The sequence below is a fragment of the Myiozetetes cayanensis genome, unplaced genomic scaffold, assembly GCF_022539395.1.
Source record: "Myiozetetes cayanensis isolate MyiCay16 unplaced genomic scaffold, myiCay2020 scf26, whole genome shotgun sequence".
Lineage (NCBI taxonomy): Eukaryota > Metazoa > Chordata > Aves > Passeriformes > Tyrannidae > Myiozetetes > Myiozetetes cayanensis.
In genome coordinates, this window is record NW_026087477.1 from 2,180,428 (window position 1) to 2,201,504 (window position 21,077).

The 21,077-nt window shown below is 52.1% G+C and overlaps 1 protein-coding gene across 4 annotated transcripts in view; it reads left to right on the top strand.

Moving 5' to 3' along the window:
* EXOC6B (exocyst complex component 6B) overlaps positions 1–20,733 on the top strand; it is a 285,301-nt gene extending 264,568 nt beyond the window's left edge. For all 4 annotated transcript variants that reach the window (XM_050321037.1, XM_050321038.1, XM_050321039.1 and 1 more), the window contains 2 exons: positions 12,269–12,381; positions 16,315–20,733. In XM_050321037.1, coding sequence (XP_050176994.1) covers positions 12,269–12,381; positions 16,315–16,441 — 240 coding nt within the window. In that variant the 3' untranslated portion in view covers positions 16,442–20,733. The remainder of the gene's footprint in view (positions 1–12,268; positions 12,382–16,314) is intronic.
* Positions 20,734–21,077: the final 344 nt, after the last annotated feature.

The following is a 21,077-nucleotide window of genomic DNA, read 5'->3' on the forward strand; positions in this document are numbered from 1 at the left end:
GAAAGTGTCCCAGAAAGCCTTGGCTCCTCCACCACCACCAGCTGGAGCTCAACAATCCCATGGCTTTGGCATTTACCATCTGCTTCATCCCATAGATGCCAAGAGGAATGATGAATGTCCCAATGGAAGTTTGGTGGTGTCCACTCCTCAAAAAAAGACACTTTCTACCCTTGTCAGTCAAAAATATAAGGTGAAATAATGAATTGAACCTGTACATTTTCCCTGGGAATTTTTTCATCTCTAGAAGCCAAAGAAATCCAGGGTTTTTTTCCTGATGCCAAGATGTGCCAAACTCCAGGATTTTTTTTTTTTTTTTTGCTTCTGCAAAGTTATTTTATTCCTGTGTTTACTTTAAGCCAAATGTTTCCTTACCAGCCCTGTCTCCACAGCTGGTTTAAATATCCACTTGTTCCTGCATCTCCCTCTCCGTAGAATCCCCCGAACGGCTCGAAATGACTCTCCCTGTTTTCCAAACACTCCTTCAGACTCGGGAAATATAAATGCTGTGGCCTTATAAAAATAGTTCTAATCAACCACCCGAAGTGCAGGGTTATTTCAGGGGCTAAATGAGTTTGGCAGGTGATGCTGCCAGGGAATGACGGCGCCTTTGGGGGGAACATCTCTGGGAGTTTGGTGTGATTGCAGAGCTGAGCAAAACCTTCCTGGGGGGAGCTGGTGGCATCCAAGGTTACCTCCTCCAGCCCTAATCCTGTTCCAGTGGCAGGTCCCTGATTCTGGTGTCGCTTTCCATCCTCTCCCTTGGGCAGAGGCCCCAGTGTCAGTGGTTTCCTCTGGACTGATGCTGGATCCATCTTTGGGCAGGTTCCTGGGAGATGAGCTGGAGCAAGTCTTGTCCACACCTGGAATTCTGGGGGGAATTCTGTGTCCCTCTGACTGAGGGAGCTGGGGGGGCTCAGCCTGGAGAAAAGGAGGCTCAGGGGGGACCTTCTGGCTCTGCAACTCCCTGACAGGAGGGGGGAGCCGGGGGGGGTCGGGCTCTGCTCCCAGGGAACAGGGACAGGAGGAGAGGGAACGGCCTCCAGCTGTGCCAGGGGAGGCTCAGGTTGGATATTGGGAAAATTCCTTCCTGGAAAGGGCTGTCCATCCCTGGCACAGCTGCCCAGGGCAGTGGTGGAGTCCCCATCCCTGGAGGGATTTAAAATCCCTGTGGATGTGGCACTTGGGGACAGGGGTCGGTGGTGGCCTTTGGCAGCTGGGGAGATGGTCAGACTTGATGATCTTAGAGGTCTTCTCCAACCTAAATGATTCCATGATTTCTCTGATCCTTCTGGGAGGCTGGTTTAGGAACCAGGGGGAGAGGAGCCTTGGGAAAAAAAGCCCATTTTGCTCCAAATGTTCCCCTGGAGCTGCAGCAGGAGCAGCTTTTGATCCCCCCTAGCTCACCTTTCTCTGGCTGCTGGGGCAAGGAGGATGCTCTGGGTGAGGACTAAACCCTCAGCAGGGAAATGAATGATGGGAAGCTCAAACCCATCACCCACCCTTCCCAAATCCCCATCTCCCGCTGTGTTCCTTGAACCATCTGCCGAGGTTTTATTCCTGTTTTATATCTGTCCCCACATCCCACGGACGGGACACTGTCTGGTGGTTTCCTTCTTCACTCTGAGCACCTCAAAGCCCTCCAGATGCTGCTGCTGCTGCCCCTGATGAACATTAAAGAGGTCTATAATTAGCAAGGCCACGTGTTTCCAGCCTTGGAAGCAGCAGAAGGTCACTGCTCCAGCACGGGGACCACCCGCGGGCGCCCTCCCGCATCCCGCAGGTGTTTGAATCCCGGGCAGCAGCAGCCCCAACCTTTTTTTTTATTTCCTATGTTAGAAACACAAAGGAGCAGTCCCAGGTCTGAGCCTGCCTCCTGCAAAGCCAGGCAAGGGCAGTGCAGCGTGGTTTGTGTTTACAGTAGAGCTTAAAGAAATAAGCATCGGTTACATAGGGGGGGAAAAATGAGACCACGGTCGGATTGGACCCCAGGGCAAGGCCGGCCGGGAACAATGGATCTGCTAAACAAACCCACGGAGCTCAGGAGGAAGTTATCATGGAAAGCAGGGATATATTAGTTCAGTTCTGAGTTGTTTTGTTAAAAAAAAAAAAAAAAAAGGAAGGCATTTCAAGCACTTGAACTCGAGTGTATCTGTTTCGCCGCCCAGACGTTCTCCCCTCGCGCGGCCGAGTGACCCCTGCGGTTGGAACCGCGGCTGGAATCGCGGCGGGGCCTGCGGATGCGGAGCTCTCCCGTTCCCTCCGTGTCAGCTGGGAGGTGAAGAGGCGGCTGCCTCTGCCTCCCGTCACGGCTGCGGCTTGGAAAGCTCCGGGAACACGGCGACGGGCGGCGGGAAAAGGGCAGCCAGAGTTTAGGAGGCCGCGGCCCCAGGAAGGTTTCCTGCTGGGCGAAGGGACCCGCGGGATCGGTGCAGCGCCTTCTTGCTCAATGTTCCTGCTTTTGCTTCGCTCACAGAGTCACAAAGTCACAGAATATCCTGAGCCTGGGCAGCCTGGGCAGTGCCAACCACCCTCTGGGGGAAGAACCTGCTGAGATCCACCCTGAGCCTGCCCTGGCACAGCTCCAGCCATTCCCTGGGGGCTGTCCCTGGTCCCCCCAGAGCAGAGCTCAGTCCTGCCCCTCCTCTGCCCCTCCTGAGGATGTTGAAGACCCCAATGAGGTCTCCCCTCAGTCTCCTCTTCTCCAGCTGAACACACCAAGTGCCCTCAGCTGGTCTTTTGAGCAGAAAACCCTGTAATCATTCCATGGGTTGTTCCTGCTCGTGGTGGGCACCGGGAGCCACTTGTTCCTGCTGCAGGGCCCAGACACAACTCAATCCATTGAGCAGCACAGGAGCTGCTCTATCTCCTTCCTATTCCTGCTTCTCCATGGGTGGGAACCAGACCCACAACAAGTCATCTCTGTGGGGACAGGGAATGGCTGGAGCTGTGTCAGGGCAGGCTCAGGGTGGATCTCAGCAGAAGGTTCTTCCCCCAGAGGGTGGTTGGCACTGCCCAGGCTCCCCAGGGCAGTGGGCACAGCCCCAAGGCTGCCAGAGCTCCAGGAGGGTTGGGATGATCCTCTGGGGCACAGGGTGGGACTCTTGGGGCTGGGCCTGTGCAGGGCTGAGGGTTGGACTGGATGGTCTTTGGGGGTCTCTTCCAGCTCAGCATATCCTGGGATTTTGAAGTCAGTGATAGGAAGAACAAAACCACAGAGATGAGATCAGTGCCTGCCCCTCCTCTTCCCCTCCTGAGGATGTTGAAGACCCCAGTGGGGTGATCCCTCAGTCTCCTCCAGGCTGAACAAACCAAGCGATGCCCCCATCACCCACCCTTCCCAAACCCCCATCTCCCGTCTTGCTCCTCGACCCATCCGAGGTTTCCCTGCTCCTCCTCCTCCCGGCCGTTCCGGCGCGTGCTTCCCGCCGCTCCCGCCGCTCCCCCTGCCCGAGGAGAGCGGGAGGAAGCCCCGATAATGCTCATTAAATTTATAGCCACGTCGTGCTGTAATGTTTAATCAAGGTTACGTGACTGCGCTGCCGCGCCGGGGACAAGTTCAATGCAAGGTGAATCTTGTCTGAGATAATCTGAAAGTTCATCCGGAGGTGAAGGCAGCGGCAGCTTCTCATAGCCCGGCCGGGGTGAGCAAGAGGTCACCTCCTCTTGCTTTTTGCCTTTTTTTTTTTTTAGCCCCTTTTTTTAACGTGTAAACAAAAGAAAAAACGCGACTTCTCCGAGCGCTTGGCGTCGGCCGAGGGCCGGGCAGGAAGGACAAGTGCGGGGCGGTGGCGTCGGTGCCCGTGGGGCTCGGGGAAGGTGATGCTGCAGGGTTGAAGTCAGGTGTCCTGCAGGTCCCTTGAACTACCAGAGGATGGGGAGCATCAGCCCTTCCCGGCCCCAAAGCTTTCTGGCTGCTCTGTCGATGAATTGGGAATGTTTTCCCCTCTGGAAAAGTGGCATCAAAGCGAGTTTTTTTTTTTCCCCCTTTGGTACAATGCTGGACGTGGTTTTATTTGGGGAGCTGTTGCTTTTCTCCCCTCTCAACCCCCTTTCCCGTGTTTAGGGGGTTTTGTGGGGTTTATGTGCTCGTGTTAACTCTTCCTTTCCCAAAGGATCCTGACTCACCAGTGAGATACTGGGATTTCCTATGTCATTCCTTAGCATTTTCTTTGGAAAATCTTTCTTCTTTCTGATTTTGAAGTGTGGGTCAGGCAGGGTGAGTCAGATAAATCCAGGAGGCCAGACACACCTGGAATACAGCAGCGGGAAGGAATTCCCGTATCTATGGAATATCTGAACATGGAGCCACCACCTCCCAGCCACGGAGCTGGGGGGTCTTTTACCTTCAGCAAACCCACCTTTTCCTGCCTGAAACCCCTTCAGAAATGCCTCTAACCATAACTATCTCCAAGCTGAGCGTTTTCCAAGCATCACATCCCAAATTCAGCCCCTGTAATATTGGATGTTGACCTTGGAGAACTCAGCCAGCTCGGAGAATTCATCCTTGCTGGGAACAGGGATGGATGGATGCAGCTCCTGGATGTGTCTGAGCCAGAGCAGCTACTGGGGAGATGCTTCTAAAGGAGACATCATTTCTTTGGGAATGAATCCCCCTTTTGTGATGGCTAAATGGAAAAGCAAAGTGTTATTCAATAGCAGTCCCTCTGGAACGCTCTTCCGAGGCTCTTTTCATTTCTCTTGGCTCCTGCCCAGTATTGTCCTCGTGTCCTACCCGGATTGTAGGGTCTGGAGGGTGGAACTGCTCCCTGCAAACTTGTGAACCTGCCTGGGGAATCTGATGAGTCCACATAATTATTTTGAGGAGTGTAAATTGGCCACCAGACCCAGCAGGGCAGAGTTTCCTTTTGTTCTCGTGGCCATTCATAAAATCCCCCCGGGCGGGCGGTTATCGCTGGAAAGGCCGGATTTTATCCCGAAACGCTGAAATCCCACTGGGTTTGCACCAAATCATTTTCATACCTTGGTTTTGGGGAGTTGTTTTTTGGTTATTTTGTTTTGGTTTTTCCCCCCAAGTGCTTTGCCACGAGCAGAGAAACTTGGGATTTCCCTAGAATTTGGTTCAGCTTTCCCTACGGGCAGATATCCAGGGAACGAGCAGAGCCACGGTCCTGCACCGGCAAAACCAGGTGGACGTGAACGGAGCTGGTGGGGACTTTCCAGCCACCTCAGGGCCTGTCACCCCAACAGGATGTGCTGATCCTCAGCTCGTGGGCTGTTTTGCATCACTTCTCTCGAAGCCCAGCAACCTTTCGAGGCTCCTTCATGTGGTTTCGTGTGGCAGGGTGGGAGGAGAAGGTGGATTCCTCAGTTTAACCCAAAAGGGAGGGTTGTTTTTTTTTTTTTTTTTGTTACAGGCACAGAAGTGAGTTACAGCCAGAAACGTTTGTAAGGTAGAATTGTGTTAGGGTTTTAACAAGAGCCTTGGAACAAACACCTTCTGAAAGAGTAGAAAAGACAACCGGTGTAATTCCAGCGGTGCTTCAAAGCAGGTGGGAAGCCGGAGGTTTTCCTCCTCATAAACCATGAGCACTCGCAGATGGAAAACCAGGAGATCTCTCTGTGCACACAGGGCAGGCAAAGAGCTTTCTGGAGCCCTTCCCGCTGGAATTCTGATGTCAGGAATACAAAAACCTATAAACAGGCAATAATGTGAATCTGAAAACAATCCAGACTGGACAGATTGGGGCTCTGTTGGTCTCAGACCTCTCTCTGTTACATACTGTCCTGTCTGCCATAAATCCTTCCAGATTCCTCTCATGTTTTTTTTCCAAGAACTGTTTGACTTTTGGAGATATAAAGAGGGGAGGAAAAAAAAAAAAAAGATTAAATTGCTGCCTTAGCTTGTAAAATCAGTCAAGTTAAATGAGGAACTTGGATTGGGTTCTTTTCTGAACACTCTTAGGTGAGTGTTCAGGAGAAAGGACATCCCTGGGCGGGACATCTTCCCAGGAGTCTCTGTGAGGGTTGTGCCTCACAGAGAGGTCCAAGCAGGCCGGACAGAACTCTCTGATCTGTAGTAACTCCTGGAAAGCCAGGGCTGGTGAGCACCTGAGAGCAGATTAAACCTTCCCTGTGCTCCGTGTGTGGATCCCTCGAGCTGAACATTCTCCAAGCTGGGCATCACCAGTTTATTGCTCCCACCCATCCCCCCCAGAACCGATGCAAAGGACACTCAAACACAGAGCAAATCTTCATTTCCAGGGAAATCAGTGACAAATCTGCTCATGTTTTCACTTAGGCCACAGTTTTGCCCTCCATGTCTTTCACAATTAAAGGAACCAGCACGATGTTCCAGTTGCCGGTGCCTTTTCTTCTGGGCACCACTATTGTCCAAACCCACGTCTCCCCATGGCTTCCAATATTTCTTTCTCTTTCAGTGTTGCTTTCCCACAAGGAATAATTGAAACCTCACCAAAACAAATGATTTGGAATGGCCTTGTCTGTGGCTGCTGATGTTGGAAGCTTCTTGGGCTTTTGTGCTCCGCAACAATTCCCAGCTGGCTGGTGGAAGGGGCTGCTCAGCCAGTGGTGGGATGGGTTGTGGGCAGGCTTAGGCACGGGCAGACTGGGAATTCCCACTGGTTTTCTGTAGTTTTTGGCCTTTTATGGAAGGACCCACCAGGATCGGGTCATACCTGGCTGTTTTCTGGTCCCACTTGAGAGCACCTTGTCCCTTCCCACAGGTGGAACAGGGGTAGGACTCGAGTGCTGATTTACTCTGAGGCTCTTGTTGTCACCTTCATGGAAGGAGCTGTGGTGTTAAGTCACTGAAATGAGCTTTTTAAAGGAAAGATCTCAGCAGGTGTGTAAGCTCCTGGTGTGATCTCTTCCCGGCATGGCTGCTTTGCGGCAGGTGTGGGGTCAGAGGCTGTTCACTCCACGTGCTTCCACAAAGGCTTTGGAAAAGGAGCATCAGGCTCCAAGGCTGTGAGGATTAGAAGGGGTAATAAAGCTTCTGAGAGCTGTTTTCAGCTTGGTTCTGAAAATGCTCCCTCCTTCTCCCCCTCAAAAGCGGGACCAGTCACTCATGGATGACTCTCAGCAGATTTCAGGGCAGGAGCGCTCCTTCCAGCTGGGAAAACACCAAACCTGCCTTAATCAACTCTTTTCCATGCCCTGGCATCCAGGGGACATAAAACTCATCGTGAAAGCTTGGCTATAACCCTGTGGCATCGCTGTCCCTTCCAGGTTGATAGGAGTCTCCCAAAAACCCAGAGGGGGCTCCACCACATCCCCAGGGAAGTTGTTCCAGTGAAAGATTGTTCTCACCTTAAGGAATTTCTTTCTTATATTGAAACAAAACCTCTTCTGTTGTAACTTGGGGCTTTATGTGTCTTCTCCATGAGGCTCCTTGTGAAGAGAGATCCTTCCTCCTCCTCCTCCTCCTGCTTGTAGCCACCCTTTAAAGACTGGAACACTGAGATGAGGGAATGTCTCTTATGGATCCAAATCCCTTCCAAGGCAATCACAGCCCCATCCCTGGAAGTGTCCAAGGCCAGGCTGGACAGGGCTTGGAGAGACCTGGGCTAGTGGAAGGTGTCCCTGCCCATGGCAGGGGGTGGCACTGGCTGTTCCATAAAATCCCTTCCCACTCAACCATTCCGTAATTCTGCGACTCCGTGACGCGGGTGCAAGTGCTGGTGCTGGCTCAGATCTTGTTCCAGGGGCTCTGGCAGAGCTTGCAGACTGTGTTTTGAGTCAGTTGGGGTTCACATTCCATTATTCCTGGCTTGGCTGAGGGGATTTTGCCCAGCTGCAGCTCTGTCCTCTCACATCAGGCAGAACTCACTGTCCCTCCTTGCTCTGCATTCGGGGGGAGATGCACAGTCCCTGCTTGCCACCAGCAGGGAGGTTTCAGCTGTCCTTTCCCTGGGCTCGGGGTGAGGGGCTTGAAAACCAACCTCTGCTTGGATGGAAAGAATGTTTTTGAACGTGATGTTCTGAGGGGAGCGAAAAGGAAGTGGGTTTTGAGGTAGAATTGACGGTTGGACTCGATGACGTTAAAGGTCTTTTCCAATTCAAATGATTCGGGGTCAAAGATGTGGAAGGTCTTTTCCAATTTAGATGATTCTGTGAGTCTGTGATTCCATGAAATGGGGACAAAGTGCTTCTCAGCCCCTGCTTAGGAGAGCCTGGGACAGGGCTGGCAGCTGGTTCCCAGTTTAATTCTTTCTTTCTTTCCAGCATTTTCCCCTCTTGAACTCAATTTTCACCATTTGAGGAAAAGTTCATATATCTGTATAAAACCAATTTAATTTTTTTTTTAATTTACTATTTTTAATTCATTTACCTTCCTTTTGGCATCACATCGGAACCATCCCCCCCGCGCCTTCATTTTCAGAAACGTGCACCTGAACCTCTCCCTGCCCTTGCACGAGACGCTCCTGGGAAGCTGCAGCTCCTCAGCCCTGCAGCTTCCTGAGCTCATCCCCCTTCAGCATCCTCGTGCTCAAAGCTCCTCTTTATTTTTTCCCTCCTCTTCTTTTCCCTTTTCCCCCCAGTGTACGTGCTGTCGAGTTTGATTTATGGCCTTGAAAGGGAGACTCTCGTTTAAAGAATTAATGGTATTTGCATATTTTATTTGGAAACTCCCCCGGCAGACCCTCAGCAGCCCGGGCGGGTTTTTCCTTTCCCTTCTTTTTTTTTTTTTTTTTTTTTGTGTGTGTGTGTCTGGGCCGTTCAGATTTAGCAGCAAGAGGTGAAAAGTTGAAACAGTAAAACCAATAAAACCACATTTATGTGACAGATAAATCGTTCCGAGGCAGCTCTCCCTGAGCCTCCGGGCTTCCTCCTCCCAGCCCTCTCTCCCCTCCGGAGCACGACCCAGAGCGCCGGCGCTGCCCCCGGCAAAGGTGCCGGCCCTGGATATCCTCGGACCTGCCGAGCCGAAAAGATGGATGTGGGCAAACAGTTGGAAAATACACAGGCCATCCGTCACTGTCGGGAGCCAGCCGGGGGAGCCGGGCTCTCAAGGAGCTCCGGGAAGGTCCAGCTTGAGGTGGGGGCATTTGGAGTCATGGAATGGTTTAGGCTGGAAAAGAGCTCGAGGATCGTCGAGTCCAGCTGTGCTGCCGAGGCCACTGCTGACCCACGACCCCCAGGGCCACATCCACAGGGGTTTTAAATCCCTCCAGGGATGGGGACTCCAACACTGCCCTGGGCACCCAGTTCCTGTCAAGAAATTTTCCCAATATCCAATCTAAACCTTGCCTTGAGGCCGTTCCCTCTCCTCCTGTCCCTGTTCCCTGGGAGCAGAGCCCGACAACCCCCTGGCTCCCCCCTCCTGTCAGGGAGTTGCAGAGCCAGAAGGTCCCCCCTGAGCCTCCTTTTCTCCAGGCTGAGCCCCCCCAGCTCCCTCAGCCCCTCCTGCTGCTCCAGCCCCTTCCCAGCTCCGTTCCCTTCCCTGCACACGCTCCAGCCCCTCAGTGTCTCTCCTGGTTGAGAGTCCCAGAACTGCCCCCAGAATTCAAGGTGGGGTCTCACCAGTGCCAGCACCGGGACAGGCACTGCCCTGGTCCTGCTGCCACACAGGGTTGGTACAATCCAGGTGCCCTTGGCCTTCTTGGCCACCTGGGCTCATGTTCAGCCACTGTTGACCAGCAGCTCCAGGTCACTGGAATTCCTCTGTCAGTTTGAAGCCATTCCCCTTGTTCTGTCCCTCTATGCCTTGTCCCCAGTCCCTCTCCAGCTCTCTTGGAGCCTCTTTAGGCCCTGCCAGGGGCTCTCAGGTCTCCCTGGAGCCTTCTCTTCTCCAGGGGAACCCCCCCAGCTCTCCCAGCCTGGCTCCAGAGCAGAGGGGCTCCAGCCCTGGCAGCATCTCCGGGGCCTCCTCTGAGCCCCTGAGCCTCCACCGCTTCCCTGTTTATAACAACTCCCCACATTTTAATCCCACCTTCTCCTAACCCCTTTCCAACCCTCACCTTTTCGTTTTCCTGCCTCCTTTCACCCTGTTGCCCCGGCCCTTTATCCCCGTTCTCCACGAAGGGCTACCTGGCCCCTCGGCGCTTTTCCGCGGCAATCCCTCGTCGCGCTTTGTTCGGGCTTTGCCCGAGGCACGTTCGGCCTCCCCGGGCCACCAGCGAGAGGCCTTTGGTGCGTTGTGGGGGGTTCCCATTTAGCCTCTTACAACCATCGCAACTTCTCCCAGCGGCCGACAAACCCCACAGGAGGGGCCTTGGCCCCGCCGCTCCCGCCTGAAAGGAGCCTGTGAAATCACACTGGAGGTTGTCTCTCGGAGGTGCCCGTTTTGGAAAAAAAACCTCCTGCCAGCGATGTTCGGCTCGGCTTTGGAGTTGACACAATGGCCCCGGCGCACAAAGCCGAGCGGGACCGCGGGCTGGAAAAGGCCTCCTAGGTCCCGGCTAATCCGTCCCCCCCGCCAGCCCGCGGGATTGTTCCCGACGGCTTGTTTTTCTTTGCCCTGACCTACATAGTCAAAGAGAATCTTGTTGCACATTTTTGTTTTGTATCTCGAGGTCTCGGAGGAGCTAAATCCCCTTCTTGGCGGGGCAGGGCGCGTTGTTAAACAGCGCCGGAGCCTCCAGGAAAACCATGGAGACGCGGGGACAATGGGCCCTCTATGGTTCCCGGCTTCTCCCGGCTTCTCCCGGCTGCGGTGGTGGGCGCCGGGACGCGCGGAGGCGGGAGATGAAGACGTCCACGCGCTTGGCAGCCCGTCCCCAAATAGAGTGGTCACAGCTGCGCTCCAAGAGGGAATGTTTCGGGAGGGGGGGGACAGGCAGAAGATCTTAATTAACCTGGCGAGGTTAATTAACGGTGGAGGTGAAGGCTGCGTCCCACGGATCCCCGGCGGTGTCCGTGCGGGCGGTGAAAGCCACTGAGGGGTGAGGGAAAGGCGTGGGAGCTCCTTGTCTGGGTTTTGAGGGAAATAAGGAGATGGAATGGTGTGGGAATTTAGGAAAGCTGGTCTGCAGTTTGCTCGTCCCTCACCTGGCTCCTCTGGGAGCGGTGGGGCACTTGTGGAGCTGACCAGGTGGGAATTTTGGAGGTCTGGAGCTGGGACTGTCACAGTTGGCACGTGGGACTCTTGGGGCTGGTCCTGCACAGGGCTAGATGGTGGAGGTGAAGGCTGCATCCCATGATCCTTGGCTGTGTCCATGTGGGTGGGAAAGCCACCGAGGGATGAGGGAAAGACACAGAAGTCTGTCCCAAATAGAGTGGTCAAAGCTGCTCTCCAGGATGGAATGTTTGGGGTAGGGGAATGTTTGAGGTAGGTCTTAATTAACCTGTTTTAGATGGTGGAGGTGAAGGCTCCACCCCATAAACCCTCAGCTGTGTCTGTGCGGATGGGTGGGAAAGCCAGTGCTCTGAGGGGTGAGGGAAAGACATGGGAGCTCCTGGTTGGGTTTTAAGGAAAATAAGGGTGGGGATGGTGTGGGAAGAGGTCTGTAGTTTGCTCGTCCCTCACCTGGTTCCTCTGGGAGCGGTGGGGCACTTGTGGAGCTGACCGGGTGGGAATTTTGGAGGTCTGGAGCTGGGACTGTCACAGTTGGTGCGTGGGACTCTTGGGACTTGTGCAGGGCTGGTTGGATTTCGTGTTCCCTGTGGGTCCCTTCCAGCTCAGCATATCCTGGGATTCTGTACTTAGCCCTCTCCCTCTTTTCCTTCCCCCACTGCTGGACCCGGTGGTTTCTCTTACAAGGGACTGGAAAGCACCTGGGACTCCCAGTCTGTGGTTGTTGCATCCACCCAAAATAAACCCCGGAGCTCCTGAGCGGGTCCCACACCTCCCATGGGAGTTCTGGGCATTGGAGGCACTCACAGAGCACTTGGAAGGTGCTGAGATGGAACAAGTGTGGGGAGAAATCCTGGGGGAATGGTTCAAACAACACCAGGGGTTACTTGGGGACTGAAGAAATTTGTGGTGACTTTGACCCCAAAAGTGTCCTCCTGCCAGGGCTGGGGGTGTCAGGGCTCTGGGGTCCTTCACCTTCTCAGGATGTCTCAGACCTCAAATCCACTAATTCACCCCCAAAACAGGGATAATGGAGTAGGAGTGCACTATAAATTAACACAGTCGTGCATTAATCAGCATTAAATCTTCATAAATTAATAATACTTGGTAATTAAACATTAGCAGAACAATATTAAATTAATAAAACCTTCAAACCTTTTTTGGCAGCCAACTCCACCCGCCCAGCTCCTTCACCAGCTTCCAGATCAACCACCTGCTCCCTTTTCCAGCTTTTTTCAACCTCCTATCCGTCATTTTTTTTTCCCTTTCCAGCTCTTGGATCTGTTCATCCAGTGGGATTGGTCGACGTATTTGGCTGACTACGGGCAACCCACGTGCAAGTACCTGCGTGTGAACCCCACGACCGCCCTGGTGCTGCTGGAAAAGTGAGTGTGGCTCCGGAATCCCGGGATAGCTTTCAGCCCCCTGTCTTGCTTTGGCAGCTCCTTCCGTGCTGGCGGTGCCGGGATGGGGCAGCTCGGAGAGCAGGAGGCTCCTTGGGATCCAGGGAGCAAAGATTTCACCCCCTGGCTGGACAGGGGGAGCTCAAATGGGAAATTCCTGGTTTATCCCTCTCACCTGAATCCCGTTTTTTTTTTACCAAAATCCAAGGACTTGTTTTTATTTCGCTCCCAAGCAGAGTTTTCCTTGTCTTACAACAAAATTCTGCTGTAAGGGTGGGATCTCACCACAATCATTTCAAATTTGCTGCTCTGCAGGCACAAGATATTCTTCCTAATAATATTATATTGTCTTAATTATTAATTATATTATATATAATGTATATTTAGATATAAAAATATAATCACATAATAATGCAATTAATAATTTTTATATATATAAAAAGAAATAGACAAGGTATTATTCCAATATCTAATCTAAACCCATCCTGAATTTCAAGAGGCAATTGTGTTTAAAAAGGTGTTCAAGAGGCATTTGGACAGTGCCCTTAACAGCAGGATTCAACTTCTGGTCAGCCCTGAAGTGGTTGGGCAGCTGGACCAGATGATCCTTGGTGGTCCTTTCCAACTGAAAATATTCTATTATTATATTCTATTATTATAATTATATTCTTTTATTTCTATTTCTGTTATTTCTACTCCGTCTCCCTTCTGCTGGATCCATGGAGAGGATGGAGTGCTAAAAGCCCTGTGGGACAGGGACAGTGTCTTTAGGTGACCTCCAGGCTGTGTCTGGGAGGATCCACTGCCCTGCTGCCCCATCAGACCTCACAGCTGGTGTTCCAGCTGATGGGGCAGAGAGGAGAGACCTGCCAAAAATGATAATTAATAATTATCCAAGCAGCTCATTCCGTGGGCAACTCCCTGCTAAATCTTACATGGAGAAGTGGGCAGGATAAAACCATCATGGAATGGTTTGGTTTGGAAAGGACTTTAAAGTCCATCTTATTCCACCCCCTGCCACAGGCAGGGACACCTTCCACTATCCCAGGCTGCTCCAACCTGGCCTTGGACACTTCCAGGGATCCAGGGGCAGCCACAGCTTCTCTGCCCAACCTGGGCCAGGGCCTCCCCACCCTCACAGGGAAGAATTCCTTCCCAATAGCCCATCTAACCCTGCCATCCTTTAGCTTAAGGCCATTCCCCCTGTCCCATCCATTATGGAAAGGAATCTGAAGGACAATCTTCCTGTATCCAATTCAATTTCTGGAGGAACCCCCTGCTGAAATCACCGGGTTGGCACTTGCACATCCCTCATCCTTGTGCCATTCCAGGAGCTCTCCCCTCTCCCCACTCGGACTTCAGGCCCTTTTGGGGGGGGTGTCTGTCCATCATCCACCATCCCCAGCTGTCCTGAGTGTGCTCCCTGACCTGGGTGCTCCCAGCCCAGCTCCCCAGCCCTCAAGGCGGGGGGAAATTCTGATCGGCTGGCTTGTTCTGTGACCTGTTCCCATCATTATCTCTTTTCCCAGTGACACATCTCTCCCAGGATACCCCGAGTGTAAGGACTCTGCCTGCTTGGGCTTTCACCCTCACCTTGCAGCGATTGTTTGGTTTAAATGGAGCACTAAACGATGGAAATGCAAACTGCCTTTGAAACGGGGCCCTCGGGGATCTTGGGCGTCTCAAATGCACTAATTAGAGCTAAAAGAGGAGCTTTTACTCCCTTTTTTTTTTTTTGATTTTTTTTTTCCTTATAGATTAATTTAAACAAAGCTTGGCTCTGTTTGTTGACAGGGGTGGGGAGGGAGCTGAGCTCTCGCTTTCCCTGCCTTTCACTTCTCCTCCCTGGGCTGACGTTACAGACCCGGGCTCGGCTTGGCCCAGGGCTCCTCTCGGAGAAATGGAACTGGGAACCTGCACAGCACAACCCAAACCCTGCAGGGTTCGGGGTCCTGGAGGGAATTGAACTCATTCATAATATCTAATGGCTTAGTGCTTCTACCTCCACGTGGTGTCTGGAGGGACCAGCAGCTCCCATCCCTCCCAGATCTTACCAGGCCCTCCTGCGATTCCTTTTCATCCTGATCCAGTGGTTTTGTCCATCCAGCTCTCCTCTAATCATTCAAACACTCACCAAGGTTTTCTTGCACAGAACATGTGCTGCTTCAAAAATACTTCATGGGCCTGAACAGGTCCCACGGGGTCAGAGATGGCTCTGAGGATGCCCAGGATGGGAGGATCCCAGGGCAGAGGATGTCCTGCTCTGAATTCCCTGTGTGTCACCTGCAGCAGGCAGGGATGGAGAGTGGTGGATACAACATTGGGAGGAGGTTTCTGAAGGTACAAGCTGACTTTCAGCACCTCTGATGTCCCCACATAACCTGGGAGAGCTCTCAGATCTCCTGGTGAAGCACTTTGGGACCTCTGGAGCTGTTCAGAGCTGTGGAGGTGTCCAAAATTCATCATCCTGGGACAGGTCTGACCCGAGCCACTCCAAACTCCTCCTGCCATCGGCACGGTCACTCCCTGCTTCTTGCAGGGGAGCAGCTGGAAGCCATCTCTGGCTAAAAAAAACCTGGGAAAATAAAAAACAATCCCTATTTTGCTGAATTAAGGTGCTCCAGGCTATCCAGTTACTGTTGGGAAAGCAGCTCCCTTGTAATCCCGTGTCTTTGGGCATTTACAACTCCAGTAAATTAGCCTTGGGGATAAAGTTGTTATCCTTGTTTCCAGTTCCAAGCTGGATGTTTATGGGGAACATTTCAGATTCCCTTTGGCTCTTTTTAGGAAGACTGAAGCATGGAAAACCTTGGATATTTTTTGTGTAATCAGAATGATTTCAGGAGGTTTGGGTTGTGCTCAGTTAACTCCACCCCACCCAGGGCTGACCAAGTGCCAACTTCCAGGGAATATCAGTGCTATGTCCCCATCACTTAAATCCTTATTTTTGGTCCCCAAAGCAAAAAAAAAAAACAGGATTGTGGGATGTATCCAAAGCCCTCAGCCTCTGCCAGATCTGATTTACCCAAAAAATCAGGTACAAATTGGGGCATTATAGAACAGCTGAGCCCCTGCCAGTTGGGTGGTGGGAGTTTGGTGCCTTCAAGAGCTGCTCAAGGGTTGATCCTGGTGGGTTGGCTTCCCTTCCCAGCACCCTTAGAATGTTCACCAAGGCCTGGCTCCCCCCCAGAAAAATGCAAAGTGCAGGAACCACCAGCTTTGCATGTTGGAGAAAGGTGGAGCTGCACCAGCTTGTCCATCCCACCACCCCCTCTGCTGGGCCCTGGGTCTTGGAGACCTCGTGGAGACCAGTGTGTTGCTTCAAAAAAGCTGTATTCCTTCCTTAAACATCAATAATTTCATATCATAATTAATATAAATTACATATATTTATATATGTATTGTATACATTGGACAACCTGCTCTGGTGGAAGGTGTCCCTGCCCATGGCAAGGGGTTGGAAGCAGAGGGTTTTAAGGTCCCTTCCAACCCAAACCATTCCATGATTTCCATATAATATTTTAAGCTCACAACTCCAGACCTTTCCAGCACCCCCCAAAAACCTCGTGCAAAGCACCATTTCAAGTTAAACCCCTTAATTCTGTGGATTGGATGCTCATTTTTTAATTTCCTCCTGCCGTGACGTTGCTGTCGTGTCCCCACTTCAGAGGGGACCTGTTTGGAGGCAGAGGCTTTGGGGTTTGGTGCAGTTTGTCACTGGAGACCCCGTGGCAACACTGATTGGGATTTGTGGGGTTTAAAGCCAAAATATCAACTGTGCAAAGGCAGAAGGATGCCCCAAAAATGTGATAAAGTCATTGCAGAGCCTTCAAATTGGGGCACCTCCCCCCTGAACACTCGGAATTCCCACGTGGCTCCCTCCCTCGTGCCATAACCTGTTTCTGCTCTGCGCAGGATGAGGGACACGAGCAGGAAAAACAACGTTTTTGCCCAGTTCCGGAAGAACGAGCGGGACAAGCAGAAGCTCATCGACACCGTGGCCAAGCAGCTCCGCGGCCTCATCAACAGCCACCACTCCTGAGGGGGCTGGGGGGGAACCTTCCTTCCTTCCCAAACCCCTGGACTTGGGATTCTTGTTGAAAGAGAATATATGTATTTTTTTATTCACCTGTATATTCCTGGAACCTCCCCCCCGCCCTCCTCCCAACCCCCTTCCCGGTGACAAAACGCTCCTTGTGGAACAATCCCTTTGGGAAAAGAGGCTGGCGCTTGGAGGGGGTGTCAGGAGGCTCCTGGGATAAACTCCTGTTTTCTGGGGTTTGGGAAGCCACAGGAAGCCCTAAAGCCTGAGACAGAAGCTCACAGCCCGGCTGTTTTCTTGTTGTAGCAGCCAAATTGAAGGGACCATCCTGCCTTCCTTCGGTTATCCGCAAAAAATACGGAGGGAGGAGCCGTGGTTTGGGTTCTTCTCGTGGCTCAGAGGAAAGAGGGTCACCCGTTCGTGTGTCTTGCCAGCTTGTGCTTTGGATTTAGGTAGGAAAAGGGGCAAAGTGATTTCCCAGTTTTTCTCCTTGTTTTCCCATCTAAGAGCTGGTTTCCACCTTGGGAAAGGGGGATCCCTGGGGATCCCTGGAGCTGAGACCTTTTCCTGTGTGTCCGTGACCGGCGCGGCCACCCCTGAGCTCCGTCACCGGGACCTGCTGGGGTGTGTGGGACTGCCAGTGGGTGGAGAAGGGCTTGAGAGCTGCCTCAGTAATTAGATATGGAAAGGGAGAGCCAAAGGATAACCCGGCAGGGTGTCCTGTGGAGCTGGATTGGTGCTGGAATTGCTGCCGGTCACGTCCGTGTTCGGGCAGCAGGAATGGAGGGGTGGTGTAAAACTGAGCTCTCCTGATGCCCAGGGCACTGCATTCTGGGGTTTTCCCTCTCTTTTCCATGCTGGTGTCCCATCTGCCCTCTCCTCTTGGTGGTTCCATGGGGTAAAGCCCCTCTTGCTTCCCTTGGTTTGCTCGGTGTGAGGAGCAGCCCTGGATGGGACGTCGAGTGGGAAACTTGTGGAACCCCTGGCATGGTCAGGAATGCTCAGTCCTGCTCCAAAGTGCCTATGGACAAAATTCCCCTCAGCTCTGAAGGTTCCCAAAGACCCTCTGCTGGAATCAGGCAGCTTTTGAGGAGCAGGGCAACATTCCCAGTGGGATTTTAGCTCCAGGGTTCAGGTTACTGAGGGGGATTTTCACTCCAAGTGCTGCAGGTGAAAACTTTATCCAGCCACATTCCCCCTCTCCCAGACTCCTATGGTAAAGGGAATTAAAATCTTCCTGGTGGATGTTACAGGCCTGGGAGTGCTCCAGGAAATGTGCCCATTTCCCACCCTCTGGATGCACGGAGGGGATGAGGCTTTGTCCTCTCTCCTTGTTCCTCGGCGAGACTTCTGGGTGGTTTGTTTTGTTTTTGGGAAGGATTCGTGTTGCTTAACCCTGGAAGTGGACAGGAATGTGGTCAGGAATGACCTCCTGGGGCTGTTGTCCTGTCCCAGCCTCCTCCATCCACGAGGACCAAGGGATTATTTTCATTACTAAGAGGGAAAACCCATCCTGGCATTGTGGTTCCTCAGATTTTGGAGGGGGATCAGAGGTCACTTCCTTTTTAATGCCTCTTGGAAGGACATGGAAGGAGGACGAAGGAAAAAGAAGCAGGTGAAGGAAAGTTGGTGTCACGTGGCCAGAAATGGATCATCTTTGTAGACAAACCCACAAATGACCCAGCAAAGGCTTCCAGGGGGAGAAGAGGAACTCAGTCAGGGTGTGGGATAAAGGGAGAAGGATCGGGATCCTCAGATGTCAGGAAGGGATTTTGGTGGACAAAGCATCTGCTGCCACCCTGGAATTCCATTTTTTTCCCTCCTGTATCCCACTGCACAAGGTATTCCTGCAGGAAAACCTCAGCACAGCTGGGCCTGGAGGCAACCCCTTGTTTGCCATCCCCATCCCACATCAGGGCTCCCCTTCCCATCTCCACTGAGCTCCAATTCCAGGAGGAGCGACGCGGCCGTGCCGTGCCCGGGGTGGGTTCCCTCTCTCCTTGGAGAGCTTTGTGGGATTGGGATCCCACAAAACCAGCTCCTGGCGCTCCAGACTTGCCACTGGGAAAGTTCAGATCGGGCCAAGGGAGGGAATTTGGGGAGTTCCTGATTTCGGGAGGTCAAGAGCCTGAACCGCAAGTCACAGCCCGGGATGAAAAATGGCATTTTTGGTGCTCTGGTCCTAATTAACTTTTTGTTCCAAGAGATGCAGCTCCATCCCCTTGAAAATGGAATTAATCTTTTGAACAGATTGCCTAAAGAGTCCTGGAAGACATTCCCAATCCCCTCTAAGTCCCCTACTAATGATGCTCAGGAGGGAAAGGTTGTCGCTGGGAATTTCCAAGGAGGGTGGGAAGAGGGAGCAGAACCCCAAGTGAAGATTTGCAACCCCCAAAATAAGTAATGCTGCTATAAACCCCTCCCTCCCCAGACACTGAACGTTCCTTAGAGGGTTTTAGTTTTTAAGCAGTGGTTATAGAAAAAGAAAAAAATAAGGTTGTTGCCTCAATTTTTCCAGGAAATATTCATAAAAATATTCCGGGGGGGGACGGGGGGGAATCACCACCAGTGAGGGAAAAAAATACATTAACAAAAAAAAAAAGAAAAAATCACACCAATTTTGGTTTCCTGGGAAGCATCTGCACTTCTTATCTTCTTTATCATCTTGTCAGGCAGCCCAAGGGTTGGGAATAATTCTGTATAAGGTGGGAATTTGCAGCCCCAAGTGTATCCATAGGTGAGGGGAGTGTTCTCCATGAGCCATCAGCACGTGTGAGAGAGAGGAGGAGGCTTTTCCTGGGATTTTTTGGTTTATTCCAGGGGCTGCAGTTCAGGTCAGATGCTCTCAGCAATTTTTGCACTTTGTTTTAGATGCGACCTCAGCTCCCAGCTCGGATGGGGATGGGAGAAGTTTGGCTGGTGCTTTGTTCCAGGGGCTGCTTTGGCTTTGTTTTCCTTCAAAATCAGCTGCTTTTGTGCCCCTGGGAAGCTGGAATTTTGGGGCAGGAGGTGTGTGGGGGTCTGTGCTGGCCCCGAACTGGGAGATGCTGGGAGCCAACATGGGATGAGGAGGCTGAGGTGGAGCCAGGGCTGCTCTGGTGGCCTCCTGACTCCTTGTGCTGGAGCTGCTTTTGGGGTAAAATCCCCCCTTCCGAGCAGTGTCCAAACCCCAAGGAGAGACATCTCCACCCTTGGATGTCTCCTGCCTCTGGTTGGCTTTTCCCTTTAGTTCTGGGTCGGGTTTGGTGCTTTTTTTGTGGGACCATGGAGTGGTTTGGAGGATCAGAACACCCTCCCACGCCTCTGTTGGGTGTGTGTCCCACCCCTGGGTGCCACAGGGGGGGATCTCTGTGTCCCATTCCCTGCAGCTCCGTGGGGCCAGGAGACCCCCCGTGTGTCCCCCCAGCAGCACGACTCCGGGTTTGTCCCATGCTGGGGAGCTCACAAATAAATCTCATCCCCAAATGACTTCAAGATGCTCCCAGCCCTTGCTGTCCACTGGGAAAGTTGTGAGTTTTACGGGAACTGACCCAAATTCTCCGGGATCTGGGTGGGATGGAGAGAGGGGGAAGCTCAGCCTGGGACTCGGGGACTGGATGATTTGCTTCATCCCAAATTTGCTGCTCCGGTCTCCAGCCCAGCTGGATTTAGGAATCTTTACATCCATCCCCACCCGCAGCTTCCCCAGTTTTGGGGGAGCCAGCACCCCAAAAATTCCACGGGCAGCTCAGGCTTCTGGAATCCTGCGTGTGCCGGGCTCCTTCCGCCTTGGCTCATCCCTCTGATTCAGTTCTGACAGGAGAACACTCCATCCTGATCCCTGCTCCCATCCCAATCCCTGCCCCCATCCCAACCCCTGCCCCCATCCAATCCCTGCCCATCCTAATCCCTCCCTGTCCACCGGCTGCTTGGGTTGCCTTTTCTCACTTATTATTATTTTTTTTTTTTTGGGGGTGGGGTGGAAAGGCCGTGATTTTGTAAAACTGATGTGGTGAAAACAGCTTTTTTTGCACAAGTCGTTGCACAATAAGGGGGAAAAAATTTAGTAAATTAGGTTTAACTTTAAAGGGAATTTTTTGGGGTTTTGGTTTTGTTTTGTTTTGTTGGTTTTTTTTCCTTAAAACTCACTAGCAGAGCTACTGATGAAAAAGAGAAGACAAAGAGCTGGACTGCTTAAGGAATGGACTGCATGGTTTCCAGGTGGAATTGCTTTAGAATTTAGCATGTTGATTCCAACTGTACATTTATCCTGTTGTAACTCCAATTAAACAATACAGCAATTAACTGTTTAATCCATGAAGTGCCTGTGCATCGCTGGGAAGGTGCTGCCCTTGCCTTCACCTCGCTGGGAAAAAAAAAAACACAACAAAATCCTATAAAAAGATAAAATTCAAGGTCTCTTTTGGACAAGCAGCAAAGATTTGCTGTTGAAACCCACGGATTTAGGGAGGATCCCATGGGAGACAATCCCTGGATTGACGGCACTGGCTCCCACAGCCCGTGTGGCATTGGAACACTGTGAGCTAAAGCCAAGTTTGCCTTAATTTAGTGGTTATTTTAATTGGGTTTTTATCAAAAATTCTTATTTATGAGGGTGGGGAGGCCCTGGCGCAGGTTGGGCAGAGAAGCTGTGGCT